The following is a 12335-nucleotide window of genomic DNA, read 5'->3' as shown; positions in this document are numbered from 1 at the left end:
GGGGCGGCGGGGCCTAGCGGGCGGCGGCGCCATGGAGGGTATGGACGTGGACCTGGACGCGGAGCTGATGCAGAAGTTCAGCTGCCTGGGCACCACCGACAAGGACGTGCTCATCGGCGAGTTCCAGCGCCTGCTCGGCTTCCAGCTCAGCCCGGCCGGCTGCGCCTTCTTCCTCGACATGACCAACTGGTGAGCGCCCCCCGCCTTGTGTCACGGAGGGCCCGGCCGCGGCCGCCTCCCTGGGGGTGGGGCCGGGCCGGGGCGCGGGGAGAGCACAGGGACCCGGCGGCTGCGGGGCGCGGGGGCGACGACCGACTCGCCAGGACGGGGCGTCCGGACCAGGATCCCGCTTGTAAACACCCCCCGCCCCGCCGCACGTGCCAGCCCGAGAGGAGCCCGCCTCGAAAGTTTGCCCACGACCCCGGCCTGCGGGGCTTGCGCGCCCTGCTTTTGAGTGAGGAGAAGCGGGGCGCGCGGAGATGCCGCTGTCGGGTGCCGCCAACAGAGACCCGGCGGATGCGTGTGGCTATCCGTCCGCCCTCGCCGCTCTGTTGTTTTTCTGTACTCGAATAATAATTAAAAAAGGGTGGAAACGAGCTGGTGTTTTCCAGCTCAGAAGACTTGGTTCTCGACCGAGCTTGAAGGGGTTGAGAGCTGGCAGGATAGCGCGAGGCCGCGGTGCTGCTGTTGTGCCCTGGCTGGGGGCAAAGGGACTCTAGGGCTTGATGTTGTTTCCTGGGAAGGAGGAGGGGGGAGAGAGGACCCGACCGCTTCTGGAAAGCCCTTGTTCGTTGGGCGAGGAAGGAGACAGCTCTTATATGAGGAAAGGGAGCAAACAAGACTGCTCGGACCCGTGAGCGGTTTGGAGGGGGGATGGCGCAGGAAGACGGGCCTTGCGCAGGTCTTTGTTTTCAGGTCCCGTTGTCTGATGCGCTTTGGTGCCCGCCTGGTGATTCTCAGCGAGGGGCCGCAGCACCCGGGAGTGCTTTGAGATCCTTCCCGGGGTGCCACGCTGTTACCGTTGTTAGGGCTGCCGGTGGGATTCCTGAGATTGACCCAGGGGTTTCGCATAGAAATCCCTCGCTGTGGTCCTTTGCAGCTGAGGAATAGCTCTGTTATTTTTCTGTAGTTAAAAAAAGAGTGAAAACGAAGAGCTGGTGTTTTCTCTGGGGGGGCCATGAATCTGAAGCAGTCCAGAACCGCTGGTCTAGCCAGAGGATGTGGTGCTGCTGTGCCTAATTTGGGGGCAGAGGGATCCAAAGGCTTCATGTTGTTTCAAAAAGTTAGTCACTGGGAAGGACGAGGAGAGAAGAAGACTGCGCCACTTTAGAAAGCCAGTGTCCCTGAAGCAGACGGGAGGGAGCTGTTATGTGGGAAGGGGATGGATGGCACTATGCAGGCCCCCAAGTAGTTTGACGAGGGGATGTCCTAGGAAACTGGGAGCTGCCACAGTCACCATGCAGAAGAGGAGCAGGCATGCAAGGATATTGTTCTCAAGTCCTTTTCGCTGATGTGCTTTGGTGGTTCTCAACTAGGGGTTGCAGCATCCTGGAGTGCTCTTTTCCTTCCCGGGGTGACACACGAGGTTACTGCTGTTAGGGCTGCCAGCAGGATTCCTGAGACAAACTCAGCAGTTTGGCATAGAAATCCCTTGCTGTGGTCTTTTGAAGTTCTTTGCAGCCAAAGAACTGGTCTGTTATTTTCCTGTAATCAAAGAAATGGGTGAAAGCGAAGAGCTGGTGTTTTTCTGAGGAGGCTGCGAGGCTCTGCAATGGGCCGCGAGTCTAAGAGGTTGAGAACTGCTGGGCTAGCCAGAGAGTGCAATGCTGTTGTGCCCAGTCTGGGGCAAAGGGATTTTTTTGTGTCACAGGAAAGAAAGGGAGAAAAACACTGAGCGTCTTTTAGAGAACCGCTGTCCCTGAGGCAGAAGGGAAGGAGCTGCTGTATTAGGAAAGGGAAGAGATGACTACCCAGGCCCCTGAGCAGTTTGAAGGAAGGATGGTATAGGAAGTCAGGATCTACCCAGAAGAGGAGTAGATGTGCACGGAGATGTTCTCAAGTCCTTTTTTCTGACATGCTTTGGTACTAAACCAGTGATTCTCAACCTGGGAGCCACAGCACCTTAGAGTGCCCTGAGAGATCCTTGCAAGAGTGTTGTGGGGTACCACCATGTTAGTGCTGTCAGGTGTGCAAACGTGATAAACCTAGAGATTTCAAATAGGAATCTGTAGTGTTAAAACCATTCTGCTCTGCTGTGGTCTTTCCCAGTTCTTTGCAACGGAAGAATTGTTCTGTTGTTTTTTTGACTACAGTGAAAATGAAGATCTGGCACTTTCTGAAAGATGAAGCACTCCTGGATAGACTCGAGCCAAGTTTAAAAGAGTTGAGAACCATTGCACTAAGCATCCTTTGACCAATCTGTCTTCTTAAACAATTCTATGGAGTGCTGGTTATTTCTCTTGGAGGGGACGGGGGACCGCATCGAAGCAAGGTTAGCATCTGGGCTCAGTCTCAGAGTTGGAGAGTCCTGTGATTTTTTTTTTTTAATCCTGAGCGGTGACACCTGGAGATCGGGAGTCAGTCCAGTGACTGACAAGATATTGCAGAAGGGCTACTGCCTATGCTATGGCAGTTAAGGAATGGTGTTAGAATTGCTCCTTCTGACACGCATCCTTCATCCTCTCATAAGGGTGAATATAACCAAAAGATCACACCCAGCATTTTTTCCTGGCACACTTGTTGGTTTCACCAGTACTGTTTTTTATTCTTGTTGGCCCTGCAGAGCTCACAAGGCTACAAGAAAGCTAGCTGGAATGTCTTGTGCGTCAGGCATCATCAATAAAGTCATTGGCTGGATTTCAGTTGTAGAATCTGTGTCATTGTTTCACCACAAAATGCAGAAAGGGTCTGGTTTGACTTTCAGAGCGGAGGTGATTGTGATATTGGCAATCAGAGAAACTTTCTGGGGAATTACTGGAAGACTGAACATGGAGGTAATTTAATTCTAGTTTGCCCCATTCCTTCCACACCTTTGGTTCCCCCCTTTTTTATAACCTTACTATTTTGACAGTTTTGCCTGTTGAGAGAGGAAAAGCAGGTGACTGATTATTAGCAAACTCTGGATCTCTCAAAAAAGTTGGCCTGAACTAAAGGAAGGTCTTGTGAGGAAATGGGGGCGGTTTATTTTGGATAAGTGTGTTTATGGCAGAAAAGATCTTCTTAGTCAAAACTGCCAGGATTGTAACATAAATACAAGGTATTTGCAATACATGTGTGGTTTAGCTTCCCACCCCTGCCCTCCCCGCAAGAATGATATTGTCGTCGCTGTACGTGGTCTTTTTTGTTTGTTTTTTTGTTTTGCAGGAAGAGAGAACTTCATAGGGCAATAGTGTGAACTTGGAAATTACCAGAGATAACATCAAATGATACGTTGTGGTGCTGAAGTCATTTTTGTTGCTGTTGGAGAAATACTTTATTTTTCTATTGTGACTAATACTTCTGTCTGTCCTTCCATTTAAAATCATGGTTTCATACACTTATGACTTAGCCATAACATTTATTTTTGTAAAGTTAGTGTGTCAGTTATTTAAAGCAGGATGGTTGTTATACACATTAATTTTTGAAGCAATTAGCCAAGCACTTTTTTTTTTTTTTTGGTGGAAAGTGACTGAATAATAAATATTAGAATTTTAGATGCTAGATTATACTTGGTTAAGATTTTCATCTTTTGCTTAGGAAGCACTTAGCATCTGGTAAGCAATACATTTTTAATGTAGTTGAATTACTTCAGGTGCAACAGAAGAAAAAATTCAATTTGGTTAGTACCTAAGGTGGGTAATCCTCAGCTCCTTCCTTACTCCCACAGTTCTTCTTCATGCTGAAGTTCTTAATGTGTGGATTTTTCTAAAGACAGTTTGATGTAATGTGTTGTGTAGATGGTTAAATTAGAAGGGAACTCTCCCTGAAATGGTGAGATTGTAGTACGGTGCATATGAAACATGGCTCCAGAGTATACCAGGCACAGTTGTTAAGTGGGCATTGTGCCTGCGGGCACTGTGCATTCTTAACACCAGTGACTTCTGCTAAGCATGCTGAGAGGTGCCATTAAAGCTTTCCTCATGGAGTCTCGCTAGTGTGCTTTAATTCTGACTTCCAGTGTTTGCTCTGCTAGTCTGCGCAGTTTTGTTAGGCTAGATCAGTCTGGTACGCCAACACCTTCCGGGTATTAGTTACAGAGCTGAGATGGGCAAAGGTGGTCAGTTATAGATATTAAAGGGACTATCATGCAAACTGGCAAATCCCTTTTGTTACTTTTGATCTAAGTTGCAATTTAAACTTCGATTTCCACGTTTCAGAGAAACTTTGTCGTGTTCCGAGATGGTGTAGAAATAGTAGCTATGAAAACTGTTGCTGAGAAATTTGATGAGGTCTGTTTGGCCTGGATGCTCGGCAGAAGTGTGTACTTTGGTCCTGACCATAGATTACAAACAATATATCCTGCAGACGACTTGTTTTGGTGTCACTGCCAAGTTAGAAAGGCACAGAATTGACCTCTGCTCTAGAGGCAGTCTCTTCTCTCGCATTGAGGAAGAAAGTGATAGTGGGATCAATAGCAGTTGTTTAGTTGGTAGAGCAAGACATTTGCTTTCTAAAGACTGTCGTTTTGGCACTCCTCACCTACACTGTGTTCACCTCGACACATTTTATCTCAATGTATTCTGAGCAGCTTCTTTCCCACCAGTAATGAAAGCAGCTCTTTAGGGATGACTGCTATCCAATGACTAGACCTAAAGTTTCTTGCCTATCTTTATTTAAAGCCCCGTGCTATAACAGATATGTGCTCTAAGGGTTTTTTTCAGAAGACACTTCCAGTGGTTTTCATTAACAGGTTTGCTGGACAGGTTGAATTTATGAAAAAATGTACAAATCTCATGGAGGTGAGCAAACTCTGAAACACCCATTTTGGGGGGTCTCTTAGAAAAATTTTGATTGCTTCATAGTTAAGTCATACATGATTATTTTAAGTAACCTTTAAACTTCAACATTTCCAATTGACTATACCCGGAACCAGACAGAATGTGTTCTTACCGTTTGGAAACCTTGGTTTAGGCCTGGTTGACAAAACATTCCTCTGCGTGATTAGTAAGTTGGGATGAGTCTTGCTGGTCGAGTACAGACCTCTCAAATGTCCAAGATTATTTCTTGATGACCAAGAAGCGTGGATTTAGCCTTAACATGAATCCAGTCTACTTTCTCTTGTATGTGGATGTGAGCCATGTGTCAGTCAGTTTTCCTGTTTTTGTCAGGCACTAAAAGTTAAGTTTAGTGTATGTTATCTGCCAACACATCTGGGATAAAATCTATCTTGTTTAACTATTGCTTGGTGAATTCCCATACTCCCCCTCGCCCCCCGTTGTTATGTGATCCAGAAAACTGACTGGCTGCGTACTGAAGTGCATCCAATGCCTTGGATTTAGATGTTGGGCTTAGTGTCTTGTTGAAATGTATTTGATGGTAAAGGTAAATTTCAGGTGTTGGCTGCAAGTCATCTTTTGGTGATATAGTACAACTAGAAATGTGCCTGAACTTGTTCTAGCCCTCCCCTCCCTCAATAATACTGATGCCTGTCTACATTGGGAACTTTGCAAAGCACTTTTTAATGTTTCAGACAAGTGGAAAGTTTAAATCAGGCAGATGTGTGCAGTGCAAGAACTTCTACTGCTCTTGTCTGCACTGTGAGTTATTACTATCAGTGCTGAGGATGGTTAGGACCAGAGACTTGCCCAATTCCATCCAAGCAAAAAAATTCGTACAATAAAGTAGCTTTGGGGCTACTTGCGTTTTTCTATTGTAAGCATAGTCCCAAATTTGAAAATGTTTGTTTGCTAGGAGGAAAAGGGGTGGGGGGGGGTGCTGTAAATATAAGAGAATGAAGGAGAACATTTTGTATCGATTTACGTATAGTCGGTTTTACTATTCCCCCTAGCTAATTTGTTCCCCTTTTTTGTTAATGTGGCAATCATGTTGCTGCAGGGAAGATTGAAATGGGTTTTTTTCCTTTTATTAGGAAATTGTAGAAACGTTGGCAAAGGGAAGGGGATGTAGGGGAGGGGACCTGAAATTACTTTGAATTTTTCCTTTAAAACCAACCGACTGGATTTAAATGGATAGCGTCCTTTTTATTTTCAACTCCTGCTGCAATTCAGTCAGATCTTAAGGGAGTCTTTTGAGAGGATTGATTTAATTTTTTTTTTAATATAGTAATTTACACCAGTATCTATTGACATATTAAGTGTTGTTTCATTTAAGCTAAATAAACTGCCCTTTTATGTTAACCTAATAAACATAGCATTTAATTGAGGTTTGGCAGGTAGTGATGGCAATAGTTAAGGCTGCCAAACAGTTTCCATTATAAATCCTAATTTTATTGTGGTTTGTTTTGTTTGTAGCTTTCTGAAGTCTCAATCTAATTTTCTCTTTTGGAGGTTTTTTAAGGTAGAATGACATCTGTTTGGGAGGAACTGAAATGGTTGAACAGAAATCAAAAAGAAAAATCTTGTAGTGTGGCTTGGTCAAAAATCGTAATGTTTGAAAGGTCAAATTTTGTGTGGCCACTCTAGTTCTTCTTAACTTTGTTTTTGTACACAGTGTTCATCTCCAAAGACCTGGGCCTGTGTAAATACCATTTACATTTTGCCTTTCAAACCTCTTACATGCATGGTAAGTGTTCCTGTTTTACAGGTATGTAGTTGAGATACAGAGAAGATTAGTTTGTGACCAAGCTGGGAGAAAAAACAGAAATCTGGCTTTCATTTCTGTGTGTCGGCAACTAAGCTTTGTCTGCTTCATATGCTTTGTTAGGTGTGGGGAGTGGGTGCAGCTTAACAGAGTTGACAGTTTTAAAGTGAATGTGGCTAGGAGATTTTTAATTCCACCCCTGTGTCTTTTCTAGCAGAGTTACTCAACTTGTGTTTCTTAAGATGTGATACACGTCCACTCAAGGGAGGAAACGTGAAGAAGACACTGAACTGGAAGTTGAGAGACTCTGCATTTCAGATATGTCATGGATTTTCTTTTTCAGCTTGGGCAAGTAGTTGTGCTTCAGTTTCCCTCCCTGTAAAAAAGAGGGTTGTGATCTAAGGATAAAGGGTGTCTTCACACCTGCTCTGGGGTGGGGGTGCATTAGAGTGACTCCCAAGAGTTGCTCTAATAAAGTGCCCACAGCATCTCGTGCTTCAAAATGGTAGTGGGGGTACTTTTAAGGCTCCTTCGATGAGCTTTAGTTAAAACACCCCCACTGCCATTTTAAGGTGGTGCGATACTGAACATGTGGTGAGTAATCGGGTCTGCTCTGATGTATGCTAATTAGCACACAAAGCAGGTGTTGGGCCTGTGTATAGGTGTCCAAAGAGAATTAAGCTAATATTGGTGGAAACTAACCAAAAACCAGTGCGTATCTTTTAACGCCAGTGAGATGTACTGCTCATGTGACATTTAGGAGAATTCTGCACTGGCCAAAGACTTCAAATGACTAAGATGAAACCCCGTGTGAAGTACACTGGGCTAATATCTGTTCCCTGGCACAGGGGCTTAGCTGATTAGAAGAAGGACTAGTTGATTAGAAGGACCTGAAAAGAAAAGTCACCTTTTTGTATGTGCAGATGAAACTGCAATCTTGACTCTTGTTTTCACTGTAGCTTTTTAGTACCTGGGCTGCCTTAGTTGGGCTCTGGCAAGGCCCCTCATATACAAACCTAAGCAATAAAAAAGGTCAGTGAAAAGGGCTTTAAAAGTTGCAGGCAAATGAGCAAATTACTATAAGTTAAGAATGGGGTCTGACATCCTGTCAGGTATTTTGTAATAACTGCCCATGTGCAAGTTCTGGTCTCTAGGTAAAATGCATGACATTGCTATTCTGTAAAACTGGAGTAAGAGCATGCAGATCCTAACAAATTGTGCACACGGGGGTGCTAGGTCCTGTTGTTATTGTGCCTTAACTTGGTTGTAACGTATATGTATGTCCATACCCACGATCCCCTCCACTTCCGATTGTTTTGAATGATGCATCGTGCTCTTCAGCCAGCTAGCCCATATTCAGGCACTGGGTTAGTAGCTCTCAGTTGCTTCAGCCTGGTCAAGTGAAATGAAGGTCTGAGTGTGACCAGCCTATCAAAGTCTCTTATCACCTCACTAAGGCTTGAGGCCTCACGTGCATGTCAACAGGAAAGGAAGAGAAGGTTTGTAGAGGCAATTGCAACCATCTGGAACTTCCTGAAAAATCAAGTCACTCTTCTCCATACTAATTTAATAAGTGAACCCCTGCTGTGGGCTCTAGACATGTTGACAAGTTCTTGTGGTTAGAGTATTGAAGGTACTTAAGCAGTTACACTTACAAAGGGGTTCAGTGTCAGTACTAAGGCACTGCCTAACAGCTGTGTCTTCACTTAAAGTGCCTTACCCTTAGCTTGTGAATGTTTACAGTTGGAATCTAATTTTACCCACCAGTGACCATTAACCTAGACACTAAAGTCCTTTGCCAGGACCCAACAGATAGGCGTCAAAGTGTCTCTTCAGATCTGGCCCTCTTTCCTATGATGCATGATGTCCTTTGGGGCTGGGAGTTGAATCGTGACTCTTTTTAGGAAGATGTATCGATCTTTTCATCTCAAAGATCAAGTGTTATGTTTTGTTACTTTCATAAATTAGCAGGAAAAATGTACATGGTGTGAAAATATTTTACTTTCTAAGGAAAAGAAACGTAAAAGAAAATCATATGCCAAACTCATTTACATTGTAATGTTTGCACAGTTGAACACACACATCAGGCCATGTGAGCACTGAACTTGAGTGTGTAGCCTTAACTGCGTTGGCCTGTTACTGTGATCGGAGGCTTTATTTTTATCAAGGTCAAGTCACCTTGCCAGGGTCACTTGACCCCATTTGTCTTTCCTGCTTGCTGGAGGGGGGCTGGACCTGATGATCTTCTGCGGTTCCTTCCGGCCTTACAATCTATGAATCTCAGCACGGCATTTACACAGGTGTGGACTAGTGGAAGTTCACTGCCTCTCAACGATACCGAGGTGGTGGTGGTGGGTTTTTTTGTTTTTAAGTCTTGTATTCTTTTGTGCGCATATACTGGGGATTTTAGCTGTTTTTTTGGTGTTACACGGTCAAAGGATTTTATTGATCTTTTTTACCACTTCCCCAGCGGTGGCAAAAAACATAATAAAATAACTTTTTTTAAGTTGCAAGGGTACGAGATGTGCTATCCACTTAACAGAGAGTACGCATCTCGTGTGTTTGTGTTCCTGTTACACTTAACATGTGTATTGTTTGATTTGTAAGTGTACATTGTTATGGAAACACATCTGTTGCAGACACTACTTAGTATCATGTTGTCTCCTCTCTAGTTTTTAATATTTGCGTGAAACATGATCTGATGACTTGGTTTCTGATGCTTCCTGTACCATTGGAACTCAGAAACCTTGGTTATGTCCTGAATGTTCGCTTACAGATTAATGGATAATTCTTCCAGCAAATGGAATCTAATATTGAAGTACTGGAAACATGAGTTCGTATCACCCGATCCTAGAAATTGAGGTTAAAACAGCCTGTTGGGTCATCTAGTCTGTTCCCACTGGTTCTTTCCTTCCGGCTGCTCAGCCAGTGAAGATTGTTCCCTAGAGAAAATGGTGTAATGTAAAGGTCTCAAAATCTCTGGAGTGTGATCTCGCATGCTTTCTAGTGAGCTTGTGGAAAGCTTGTTGATTACTTCTATTGATTTCCCTCCTAACGCCCACCTTCTGTCTTCCAGCTGTGAGAGGTCAGCCAGAAGCGAGGCAAAGGCATGAAAGCATTGGGAAAAAGTAGATGTGATTCAGTCCTTCCCCTCCCCCCACAAAAAAGGATAAAAGCATGTTTCTGTGAAGGAAACAAAGTGTCTGTGCATGCACGCTTACTAAAGGTGATGCTCTGTGTATGCAGTTGCTGGGTTAGCCAGAGAGAGGGTTTTTTATTTTTGTTTTTAAATCCAGTCACAAATATGGATTTGTGGTGGTCAGTTGCTTAACTTGAGAAAAGTTCATGGGTTTCTACTGGTAGTTCTGTATCTGGTTTCTGTCTCAGCGATACTTCTACTTCCCTAAATAAATAAATTAATTAATTGTATTTGGCCGTCATCTAATACCTTGAAGGAGGCTTTTCCTAGTCAAGTGTAAATTCCTAATTTCATCCTGTCTGCTCCTCCTGAAGAAGGGTGTTTGTGCTTGAAAGCTTGCAGAGAACAATCTTTTCCACCTGTTTAGTTGGTCTAATAAAAGGTATCACATCTACCCAAAGAACTTTGTCTACCTATACTCTTTTTTTAGAGCAGCTAACTACCGTATTTAATGGTGTATAACTTGACACGGTGTACAAATTGACCTTGTATTTCTGATCCAAAAAGTTAGGAGTTCTGTAGATCCGGTGTATAAGTCAATTGAGCTTTTTGAATCAGAAATACAGTGTTGACTCATACCCACCCCTGTGCACCCTCACTGTGGGCCGGGCACTTGGGGTGTGGACACATGCTGCAGCGCTGCTTGCAAGGAACGGGGCCAGGCTCAGTGCTCAGCTGGCACAGTCCAGGCAGCACCGCTTACAGGGGCTGGGGCTGGGTTCAGCACTTGGCTGGCGCATCCCATCCCCTGCAGGCGGTGCAGCCTAGGCCAGACCAGCAGAGTGCTGAGCCTAGCACTGCTCGCAGGGGCCAGGGCCCAGCTCAGTGCCTGACCGAGCAGGATCTCCACGATGCCGGCAATGCCCACGGGCCACGACCCCCTGCGAGCCAAGCCTGTGGGCCTTGGTGTCACCATGGAGACACCGCTCGGCCTGGTGCTGAGCCTGCCCCCATCCCCTGTAAGCAGCGCTAGGCTTGGCACTCGGTTGGCACAGCCCAGGAGGTGCCGCTTGCTGGGAATGGGGCCACGCCAGCTGAGTGCTGAGCCTGTGAGTGGTGGGCTGGACTTGGTACCCAGCTGAGTAGCATCTCCATAGTGATGGCAAGGCCCACAGGCTGTGCTCGGGCTTGGCCTAGGCCCTGTGTCCTCCAGCGACAGGGAAGCTGTCGGTAAGTGAAGAAGGTTGGGTCAGGGCTGGGCTGGGGTTTGGCCAGTGTTGGGGTGGGAGTCAAAAGTATTGATATGGTGTATAAGTTGAGGTGGAAATTTAAAGGTAAATATTTTGGCTGCAAACGTCGATTTATACACTATGAAATACAGTAACTTTTTGCTTTTTCAGGATGGGCTGATCTAATTGTCATGTTAGTGTCACTGAGTAGGAGGCAAGGAATCAAAGGCAGCATTTGGAAAGTTAGTCTTCCCTCTCCCTTGCACCCTGGACAATAGTTTCCATTAGTCAGCCGCTCTTCTGAGCTTCATTTGGGAAGTGACAGTGGAAAAGCAAACACCTTGTCACTGTACTTCTCTGCTTTCACATTTACAGTCTTCACATTCCGTGGGGTAATATATTGACCAGAGCTGAGTTCTTAATACACAATCAATAAACAGTGACTGTTCATGAGCGAGCTGTGTTTTCTTTCGACTCTGGCCAGGTCAATACGCTGCTGAGCAAGTTCTAATTTAAGAATTTCTGTTGAGCAGTGCCTGAAGTTGCAAGACAAGTGCTTAATTTTTCCAGATTCCTGGCTGAACTTGCAGATGCCCTTGGAAAAATCTTTTGGGTTTAAACTGAATGTACTTACTTGGAAGCTGCTGTTTTGCTGCTGTCTTTTCTACATTGCCACTCTTCTGTCCGTGATAGGCCCGTTGTCTCTTGATGTGCCAGAACCAAGGTATCACAGCAGACTGGTATTTTCTATCAATAGTTGCTGCAAAGGAGTGTGATTAAGGTCACTGCCGTGGTTTGTCTATAGAAGAAAAAATGTGAACTTTAGCCCTTTATTTTGGGTTTTGGAGAAATAGTCCATTTACAGCACTTCCGTTTCACACATTTTGTTTCGACCCCAAGGCATCCTCAGTATATCTTTGCGTGGAAGATATTTTGGGATTGTGTTTTGTTTTTTTTTAATTTACCGTAAAAACATTACATTTTGCAGTCTCTCCGTGGCGGTGTCCACCCATCCACTGAAACTGCCACAAAAAAAAAGAGCAAGTGAGCATAAAAGACAGATTATGAAACATAGGACTGAATAATCAGTTGAAAAAGTGTTATCATAGGCAGCTTTTAATTGGAATACTATCCATAAAGCTCTTCCTTCTTCCAGTCAGAAATCACAAAGTTTAGTCACCCTCATTTTAGTAGAAAAAGGTAAATGAAAGTCCTAGCTGGAGAATATC

General features: G+C 44.8%; 1 protein-coding gene across 1 annotated transcript in view; it reads left to right on the top strand.

The window, feature by feature from the left end:
- The first annotated feature begins 6 nt into the window (after nucleotides 1–6).
- The window catches only part of CUNH6orf106 (chromosome unknown C6orf106 homolog), a 43049-nt gene continuing 30720 nt past the window's right edge, over nucleotides 7–12335 (top strand). Inside the window, exon 1 of the mRNA XM_019546730.1 lies at nucleotides 7–189. Coding sequence (XP_019402275.1) covers nucleotides 32–189 — 158 coding nt within the window. The 5' untranslated portion in view covers nucleotides 7–31. The remainder of the gene's footprint in view (nucleotides 190–12335) is intronic.

The sequence above is a fragment of the Crocodylus porosus genome, unplaced genomic scaffold (assembly GCF_001723895.1).
Source record: "Crocodylus porosus isolate Cpor-Errol unplaced genomic scaffold, CroPor_comp1, whole genome shotgun sequence".
NCBI lineage: Eukaryota > Metazoa > Chordata > Crocodylia > Crocodylidae > Crocodylus > Crocodylus porosus.
Note: the sequence above shows the minus strand (reverse complement) of the source record. Positions and strands in the feature narration are given on the sequence as shown.